This window comes from Nannospalax galili, unplaced genomic scaffold (genome assembly GCF_000622305.1).
Source record: "Nannospalax galili isolate Female #2095 unplaced genomic scaffold, S.galili_v1.0 scaffold691, whole genome shotgun sequence".
Classification (NCBI taxonomy): Eukaryota; Metazoa; Chordata; class Mammalia; order Rodentia; family Spalacidae; genus Nannospalax; species Nannospalax galili.
In genome coordinates this window covers 749,032-759,494 of record NW_008330362.1, presented here as the reverse complement: position 1 = coordinate 759,494, position 10,463 = coordinate 749,032, and the positions used below count along the sequence as shown (strand labels likewise).

Sequence of the window (10,463 nt, the reverse complement as noted above, 5' to 3'; positions counted from 1 at the left end):
GGGCCTCTTAGCAACATACTCTGTTCCAAAGGCCAAAAATGCCATATGTATTTGGGAGCTCTTTTCTAATCCCTAAAAGATTTTCAGGTTACTTCTTCAGAAGGGGGAATGTTAGAGTAAAAAAGCCCCATAAAAAAAGAAAGAATACACAAAGTTGTCAGGAAAAAGTGATGGGGAAGATATGGGAGGAGTTGGAGGGGAGGGAGTGGGCGTGGATTTGATCAAAACACCTTGTATGCATGCAAGAAATTTTCAATAATTTATTGTTAATTTTTTATTTTTAATTTCTATTTTTATTTTATGCATATGAGTGTATTGCCTGCTGTGTGTGAGTGCACCCGTGTCATGCAATGCCCATGGAGGTCAGAAGAGGGCTTCGGATTCCCCTGGAATTGGAGTTAAGGACGGTTCATAGCCGCCATGTGGGTGCCGGGAATTGAACCTGGTTCCTCTGCAAAAGCAGTCAGTGCTCTTAACCGCTGAGCCATCTCTCCAGCCCCATCAATAATTTTTTTTAAAGTTAGTAAGAATAAGAAAAAAAAAGTCATGGTACCCCACTAATATATACAATAAAATTTTTATATTTTTACATTAAAAAAATGGTTACCTGGCAAGCCAGAGGGAGCAAGCCCATAAGCATCATTCCTCCATGGTTTCTGCTTCAGTTCCTGCCCTGACTTCCCTCAGGATGAAGGACATATTGTCAGCTGAAATAAACCCTTTCCTCCTTAAGTTTCTTTTGGTCACAGTGTTTATCACAGCAACAGAAAGCAAACTAGAACAGCAGCCTACATATAACTTGATATTATTATAGATTCCCAGCATACGTTCTACTGTATTTTTAATAATGGTTACTTTAAATAACAAAAATAATAAGTACCTTGTTTGTGAAAAAAAATGAAAAGTGATGTCAATATAATGTTCTACAACTACAACCACAGCTGTAAAGGTAAGATAGTCTTCAAGACTGAATTAATTTCATGGTGACACTTAGTGGGTTAAGAACGTGAGCTCTGAAGTTGGGCTAGATCTGCTTCCTGGATCTTCTGCTTATCTGCTATGTGGCTTTGGGCACATTATTCAGCCTTTCTGAGCTGTATTTTTCTTATCAGTAAAATTGGATCGATCATCCTCAGCTCCACCTGTTGTTAATTTTTAACTAATATAAGCAAAATGCCTATCATAGTGCCTGACATAAAAGCATTTCTTGAATTATAGCTATTACTGTACTTAACATTGTTTCATCATGATAAAAATGAAAAGTACCATCACCTCCCCAGCACATGCCCTGCTTATATTTAAAGTTGTGTTCATGCCCACCTTTTTTTTTCAGGTTTTGCCTATTAATCATATTGGCATCCTACAAATAATTTAGAGTTGTTATAATATTACCCATTACCCACTAAGAAAGGCTACAATATGAATTGCTACCAGAATTTTCAAATCAGAGCAAGCTACAAATGATGCTATTAAACTTATTGCAGTGAATTTCCATAATTCAAACTATAATCTTCAATAATTCACTAATGAAATCTTCAATTGTAAGTAGATTACAGATGTTTGCTAAAATAAAATTATGTGACCACAGAGAGCTCAGGACCACTCTAAATCGGAATCTGAGACCTGAAGACACCAATGTTCAAAGGCTGCTGAAAACACCTGAAGAAAAGGTAGAAGTGGAAGCCAAGGCTGGACAAGTAGCTCAGTTGGTAGAAAGCTTGTCAAGTATGTACAAGGACCTAGGTTCAATTCACAGTGCCACATTCACTGGGCATGGTACCAGGGGTGGAGGTGGTGGGTGGTGGAGGCTGGAGGATAAGAAGTACAGGGTCATATTCAGCTACATATGGATTTTGAGGTCAGCAGCCTAGGATAAATGAGACCTTGCCTCAAAAATCCTAAAAGGAAAAATAAATAAAAGGAAGGTGGAAACTGTGAAAGACAAGTAAGTGATGATAATGCCATTTATGTAGGAAGAAATAAATTGATGAACACTCGTCTTATGAGATTACTCCTGGGGAGATGTACTCAAATGTTTACTCATCCCATATACTCAGTCCTGATAGGAAATCGACAACAGACAACTTGGTGAACAAAGGAGTTTGTTGGGGTTACTCACAAGAGTGTGGAAGACTCAAAGGCAGCTGGATCACCAAAGGCCCACCACATGGGTGATGACCCAGGGAAGCTGGAACCCTGGAGCTCTGTGCATGCCTTGCAGGCAGCTCAACAGGTCAGAAAGTCTCTGTTCCTCAGCTGTCTTTACTTACTGCTTATATAACCTTGGGGAGAGAGGGGACTTGTGAATCTAAGTTTCAGGGACTTCCTGAGTATATATAAGCTGTTTGCTTCCTGAGTCTTAACTAGAGGAACTTCCCAGATCTTAAGGAATGGTATGTTTCAATTCAAAGAAAAGTGCTACACAAAACACTCTAAAGGAAAAACCAGACCCCATAAGAACTCCTCGAAGGACCCTCATGGAAATGCTAAGGACACTTAAAATGAAACTAGAACCGACACTGAGAGCTGGCAGCCAACAGATGGCTCCCACAAACACCAAAAGAACCTGAGGAACATATAGATAGCAAATGGTGAGGATGCCCACAGAGCACTCAGGAACACTCGAGAGTAGAACCTAGAACCAGCGGAGTCTAAAAGACACCAGGAGGCTGCTGAGAACATCTAATACAAAATGCAAACTTATGAAAGACCCATCAGCTCCCAGAGTTCCCACAAACACTAAAAAGAGAGACTAAGTGGTGATAATATCCACAGAAAGATAAGGGACATCCCAAAGCCCAAACCAGAACTGGTAGAAAAATCAAAGCATAGAGACTTTGGGGGACAATTATAGAAAATGCAGTCAAAAGGACTTGAGCCACCAAAGAACTTATGAAAATATCAAAGCAAGCTAAAGCAGTAAGACCTTTGTGTCTCCTAAATGGAAATGTGGGAGAAGCAAAAATGTCACAGTCAGAAGTTGTTTAGGAAGCCCAGAGAAAAGGCAGAACCCAGGGAAGGCATGGCAAGAGGACAAGAGTGTCCTCGTCTCCAAAACAGCACCCATTCCAGTCTGAATAGCCCCCTTTTCCTGTGACCAACACTATGAATTACTAGAAGTCAATACTTCAAATGCCATTCTTGCCCCTTCTGGAAAATCTCCAGCCCCAACACTAACCACTTCCCAAGCCCAGTGAAAACCATAGCCTGTAAGAGAAGTCTGCTTTCTAGCTCTCTCTTCTCTTGATCAGAGCCTTTCAGGTTTATCCCAGTGTTACACTGCCTACTCTGTCTTTTCTTCTAAAAGGGCACTATAGAAACCAACCCCACAGCAGATATTGGAACCAAAGGGACAGAGGAACTCAGGACAGCTCCTAGAGAGAAACGTCAGTCAGCTGAATCTTTAACAACAATCAAGAAGCTTCTGGGGTCTTTGAAAAAGAATCATCTCTTAAGAAACTCTAAACAGACAAAATTAGAGAAAAGGACAGTCAAGGAGAAGCCTTGACAGATGTCCAAACCTCCGAACAATGCGAAGCAGAGATGTTAATCAGTAGAATACATACCACACATCAAGAGACTGATGAAAAGTCCTACGGTATGACCAAGAGAAGATCCTGAAGCCATTACAAAGCTTATAGACAGCTCAATTTTGAGAACTTGCTCTCAGGAGGCCATTATCACAGATTCAGATGTAACAGAAATCATAAGGGAAAATGTTGTGTAAAACACCTAAGAAAGGATGCAAAAGAATCAAGAAAGAGAAATACAAGAAAAAAATAGAACATTCTTATGTTCCATCAGAGTTCAAGTTGACTGTGCAAGTTTTCAGTCAAGAGAACACGTGAAAGGCCGTCCAAAACATTTTAAAGCAAAAAAAAAAAAAAAAAAGCCTGAGCCAAGAGTTGATTTATAGAAACTATCAAGCAAAAATAAAAGTACAGTTAAAGACTGGGAAAGACAAACATTACAGAATCCAAATAAAAACCTTGTTTGGAAGTTAAGTATATGGATACGAAGAGATATGATACAGCAAACATAAATAGGGACGGGCCTGTAGATATCAGTCAAGAAAACACAATCCTGGTGAACTGAATCTCAAACTAATGTCTCTGAAGCTCAATGCATGGCAAAAGAACCTTCAAGACAGTGTTAGTCAAAAAAGAAGATCATCGCAAAAAAGATACTTTTCAAAAATGTAAACATTTGTCTATTCAGTGCACAGAGATGAATATAAAGAAATGAGCTTAATTTCCAAGAAAAAGTGAGTCAGAGAATGTCCTTACACATACAGGATTGGTATAATACAGCAAGGGGCTTAGGCTGCTTCTGTCAACAGAAAAGACTCAAGCAAAGACAAAAGGATGCAGTGAGGACCTGCCCAGGGCAAAACTTGGAAGGTGGAGCTGTGGAGTAAGACAGTGAGTGCAACATCAGGGGAGAGGTAAAACTGGCACGAGGCTACAGAGATGAGATAGCTCATAGTTCAATGAGGATTATGCACATTGAGAGATAAGACAAATCAATGAGCAGTTTGAATCCAAACTTAAATCTATAAATCAAGAGAAGACATTTTTAAGACCTAGAAAAAGAATCAAAGTTAATTTTGATCGGTTTAACATCTTTGGTCAATACTGAAGATGTAATTCACACAAGCCGAAGAACAAATGAGTAAATCTGGTTCTAACCCTTAGTCTGATGGGACAAACTTGACCAACAAAAAGGCAAATGATAAAATAGTTCTTTAGATAAAAATCTTAAGTTATTATAACTTTAAGATCATGTGGAAGCATAAAAAAAGTTAGGGGTAACTTGCTTTTCACCCAATAAAACAGAGACACTGTGGGAAGCCCCTGGAGAATGTCAAGAAGCATGTGAAAGATACAGCAGTCATCCTAAACCAAGTTACCTTTGAGGTCACCAGGCTCAGTGGTCTATAAATGGAGAAGGATAGGATCTTTTATCTAGCACAATGAATAGAAGTTTTGTAAGCAAGGAAGGGTTTACCCTTAGAACAATGCACACAGAGGAGAGCACCAAGATGACAGAGACAAACTGAGCAGAAGATGCAGCAGTCCATGAAGTAATAAATGTGAAATTTGGAAGCCAAAAAAAGGTCCCTGTCATTAAGAGAATTCGAAGGTCAAATTTTTTGTACTAATATAGCAAACAGCATGGGTTTTTTTTGGAGAAAGATGTGGAAGTGTTGACAATCCCTTCTAGAATATCTAGGTGAGGAACAATAAGGAGATAATAAGTGAGGGTCTACTGCATTGAGATACAGACAAATTGAGTTTCTCACTAGAGAGATGCGAAGAGCTCATCCTTTATCCAGAATGACAGAGACAAGTTCTATAGATAAGAAATAAGAAAAAAATTTAAAAGGTTTACAGTTTTTTAATTTAATGGATAAAGAAGAAACACTTACCTGGCTTAAAATGGAAACCCACAGAAGTCAGATGCAAAGAGTAAACAAAAGAAACCCTGGAAATACTGATTTACCAAAAGAAGAATTCTATGTAAAGAGCAAAGCTACAACTAAAGTGACATTAAGTTACAGCAGTGTCCTAGTTTGTCTCTCCATTGCTGTGACAAAACACTCTGACCAACACCAACCTGGGGAGGAAAGGCTTTATTCAGCTTACATCTCCCAAGTCACAGTTCATCAGGGAGCCCAAGGTAGGAGGAACTCAGGGCAGGAACCTGGAGGCAGGAGCTGCTTATTGGCTTGCTCCGCCTGGCCCCTGCTCAATCTGCTTTCTTATGCATCACAGACCCACCTGCCCAGGAGTGGCACCACCCACAGTGGGCTGAGCCCTCCTACATCACTCAACAATCAAGAAGATGCCCCACAGACATGGCCACAGGCCAGTCCTATGGAGAAAATTCTGTAATTGAGGCTCCCTCAACCCATGTATGTCAAGTTGACACTAAGCAATGGGCACTGCACAGAGATATGCTTTGGAGGAAAGCCTTCTAATGACAACCCAGATCAGGATAAGAACACACAGTGAGAGAATACAAGGATTGTTAAGATAGCAAAACAACAGAGACATTTAACCACGAACTTGAGGGAAAAAACCTCTGGTATTGTTTAGGTTCCTGACAAGCATACATACTCCCCCCACCATCACCCATGATAGAATTTTGGTGAGAAAATTAACAGTGAATTCTGTAAGTACAGGTATAAATAAAATCAGGCACTATATGCACTTAAGAATAACCAAAATACTGGTTTTATTTGACATCCGATGGTTTTTATAGGCATAATTGGAAAAAGGAGCACTACAACTTTTGTGAGTGATTGACCATAGAAAAACAAGGAGACCTGGTTTTCTGCAGTTTACTGATGGCTGGTTCATTCTTCGGTTGGTTGATTAAATACCTTTCTTTGATCTACCAGCTATTGGCTTTTTCATCAAAGATGAAAGAAAAATAAGAGGGAATTATAAATCACAAGGCCAGAGATAAACTTGCCTAAAGATCTGACACTGCTTTGGAGAAACTGTTAAGGCTCTTTTATACAAAAAGAAATTCAATACATATCATTGTTTCTCTCAACCTGAAAATTCAAATTCTTTACAATTCATGAAAAGTCAATGTAGAATACTGTGTATATCTGTATGCCATATTCATGTTTATAACATATCAATTTCAGCCCTGAATTGTTTCCTTTATTAATTCCACTTGAGAGAAACTGTATACATAAAAGGACATTAAGGTACTTAGCATATTGCTTTTTAAATTGCTAAGTGAGGCCATTTCTTCAGTATTCCCTTTACCCTTTATAATTGAATCTCCTCTTCCTTATATAGCACATTCTTCATGCCCCTTGGTGTAATTGCCAGTGCTATTTTCCATGGTTGAAACCCCCTTGCATTTGCAGTATGTAGCAATTAACGGTTTTTAAAAACCCATTCTATCTCAAGAAGACATTTTCCCCTTGATTATGATCTTGAACTCCCATAACAAATTGTTTTTATACAACTCATAATTATACACGAACACTTTATATATATATGTGTACATGTTTAATTACCTAGCATATAAACGTCTACATTCTAGATGAGTTGCTATATTCAGGACTATTGTATTTGGAGATCAGGAGAAAAGGCTCAGCACTGGAAAACATGGCACTCTCAAATGCATTTGGCTAAGCTATATACCCTAAAATTAAGTTTTTTTCCTGCATTAATTTCATAATAGTTCAGTTTGTTTGGTGGGTACTAATATTGAAACCCACATATAATGCAGATTTACAGTATCTGAGTCATTAATATATGTAATTATTCAGAATAATCGTTTGATTAAATCTTGTATCATTTTTGTTAATAGTCCTAAGTACTGATGCTTTTGTTTAAAATTGCTTTTAAAACAAGATATATACTTCATATATTTTAAGGTGTTACTACTTTAAGGTAGTCACAAATCTAGTAAAACTGTACAAACATAGTGTGGTGGCTCACACTTATAATCTTAGCACTTGGGAGGCCGAGGCAGGAAGATTAAGGCAAGTTTGAAGCTAGCCTGGGTTGCAGAATGAATTCCAGGCCAACATTGGCTATAATCTAAGAACCTCTCTTAAAAAAACAAGAAAGAAATGCACAGAGAAAGATTTTTAGTGTTTTTCTGTTTTAATACACCAGATGATTTTAATGATAGGGCTGTTAGATTTTAGAAGTTGAAAGCAAACCATTCTCTTTTATTACAATCCAGATATTAAAAAACTCGCTAGGGCTATCAGACTTTTTCAATCAGATATTCAAAGTTAAAAGTAATCAAATCAATTTTCTTCCAATACAAGTCACATGTTTTAAGATTTCTAGGATTGTCCAACTTCACTCATAGGAATGAACAATGTTCTAGATTTATATGGATAATCTTTTTTTTTAAAAAAAGATTTTATTTTTATTTTATATATATGAGTGTTTCACCTGCATGTACGTGCACCGTGTGTGTGCAATGCCCAAAGAGACCAGAAGAGGGCAGCCAACTCCCCTGGAACAGATGGCTGTGATTTGCCTGTGGGTGTCCAGAATTGAATTCTGCTCCTCTGTAAGAGCAGCAACTGCTTTTAGCTGCTAAGGCATCTCTCCAGACCTGGATAACATTTCTTGATGACTGATAATCTTCACACTTCTCCAGAGAACTCTGCATTTGTTTTCCTCCTTTTCCTTTTTACTCATCATAAGCTGCCATATGGCATATGATGTATATATTGTACATAGGCAACGTTATATACATTATACACCGTGCATTAAAATATGTCCCATTATCTTTTGCTTAAAGGAAGTGTCACAGAATTGTAGAAATGGTCTAATGACACTTGGTACTTTTTAAAAGACAGGTTCTGTAGCAGCACACTACTGCAAAATTATGGGTTTAAACAAAAGTTACAAGTCCCAAGTTCTTAGGTTTTGAAACATGTTTCCGAATGTATCCCAAATGAAAAGTGGACAAGAAAGTGCAGCAGGACATCTTGTGCCATGGTAGGGCATATATGGATCAATGATTTTTTTTTACATATATCTACTGATGAATGATACAATTAAGACCCAGACTAAACAATGTATACAGTTATTATAAAAAGTTATATGCCACAGTACTAAAAATAAAATATGCTCTCAAATACTGAAAATAAGATATCCTTCATGTTTTTATGTCACAAGTTTCCTGTTTGACCATGCATGCTTCCCCACAACCATCATCTTTAACGAAACAGTGTTCAACATTTTTTAAAAAAAATAAAGACAGAGCCAGGCGTGGTGGCGCACGACTTTAATCCCAGCACTCGGGAGGCAGAGGCTGTGAGTTCAAGGCCAGCCTGGTCTACATAGTGAGTTCCAGGACAGCTGGGGCTACAGGGAGACCCTGTCTCAAAAAGACCAAAAATAAAATAAAATAAAGACAGAATATGGGCAACTTCCTGACCATTACTGGTCTTAAAAAACAACCCCCCCCCCCCAAAAAAAACAGTGATAACACGATTATGTTGTCAATTTCTCGAACTATTTTCTTGGTGCTTTCAATACAAAAATAAATGACAAAATAAACACCTTAGAACTTACTGCAACAAAAAAGTCCATCGGAAGTAAGTAGTTGCTATCTCCTCTCTAGGCGCAGCAACTAAACCATCCTTTGTGGTACCCCCCCCCCCCCCGTGAGCGGTCAGCTGTGACTAGATATTTGTTAGGTGAGGAAGTTTTCTGGCTCCTTCTCAAGATGGGGTTCTAACACAGCAAAAACCTGCGCTCCTCGAGACCCGCAGGTAACAGTCACTGGTGGCGGCTGCACAGGGATGGCTGGCTCCTCACCATCCTGTCCTGGGAGACCATGTTCAGGCAGGAGGGCAAGGAATAGAACTCCGCTCCTTCCTTTTGAACCTAAAAGCAAACTGCCCGTCTGGAGAGGCACCTAGGGGCTCACGTGTCCTCCGGGATTCGGGAAGCAGGCACTTACGAGGGAACATGAGGAGAGGCATGGCAGAGGGCGGGACGTCGGTCCAAGTGGCGCTGGGGGGCTCGTCCGCCTCAGCCTTGAGCCCAAAGACACATCCGATCCCCGGGGAGCGAGAGGGAGGAGACTGACCCCAGTCCAGGCGTGGGGCGACAGGGTATGCGGGGATGCTAGGCGGGGTCACAGGCAGTCCGTGGTGGCCGCGGATACACCAGCCGTGGCTTGCCACCCGCAGCCCCCAACCACGCCGGGTCAGGCTGGTCCCGGCGAGGCTCTGGGCGCTCAGATGAGCGGGAAGCGGCCCTGGCCGCCGTTGGGGTCCCCGGCACCGCCGCCTCGCGGACGGCCGAGCACCGACACGGGCAGCACGACCTCGGCGGGGCTGAGCTGCTGCAGCCGCATGGACTCCTCATAGGTGGGCAGGTACTTGACCTCCTCGTAGCTGGGCAGCTGCAGGAAGACCGGCGAGACCACGCGCAGCTCGTGCTCCGAGGGGCCCGGGCGTCCGCCCCCTCCCCGGCCCCCACTGTCCAGCAGCGAGTCCTGCGAACCTGCGGCCGCCTCGTCCCGCAGCAAGGCGGGCGAGTCGTCGTCGTCGTCGGGTGGCCCGGTGGTCCCCGGGGGCCCCGCGCCTCCCGCAGCGCCGGGTCGTGCCTGCCCAGGTCGTGCCTGGCCACGCGGGTACCTGCGTGGGGTGGGGCAGATGATGCGCTGCAGGAAGTAGCCGATGGCGAAGAGCACAAGCAGGATGAGCAGCCCGGAGAGCTTGCGGACGAACCAGCCCACGTTGTCCAGGAAGGCGTGGAGCGGCAGCTTGCAGCAGCGCACTGCCGTGGCGTTGGCCGAGTCGCAGCAGCGCTCCCGCTCCCCGCAAGCCAGCTCCGCGCAGCCCCCGCCGCCCCGCGAGGGCGCCACCAGCGCCAGCGCCAGCAGCAGCAGCGGCAGCAGAGGTGGCGCCGGTGCCACGGACAGGCCCTCGGCGGGGACCCCGGGGCCCCACATGGCCG

General features: G+C 42.1%; 1 protein-coding gene across 1 annotated transcript; it reads right to left on the bottom strand.

The window, feature by feature from the left end:
- Positions 1–8,859: 8,859 nt before the first annotated feature.
- On the bottom strand, positions 8,860–10,458 carry CUNH3orf80 (chromosome unknown C3orf80 homolog). Its single transcript, XM_008847283.2, has one exon. The coding sequence runs from the start codon at positions 10,456–10,458 to the stop codon at positions 9,739–9,741; it is 720 nt and encodes a 239-aa protein (XP_008845505.1). The 3' UTR covers positions 8,860–9,738.
- Between the last annotated feature and the right edge of the window lie 5 nt (positions 10,459–10,463).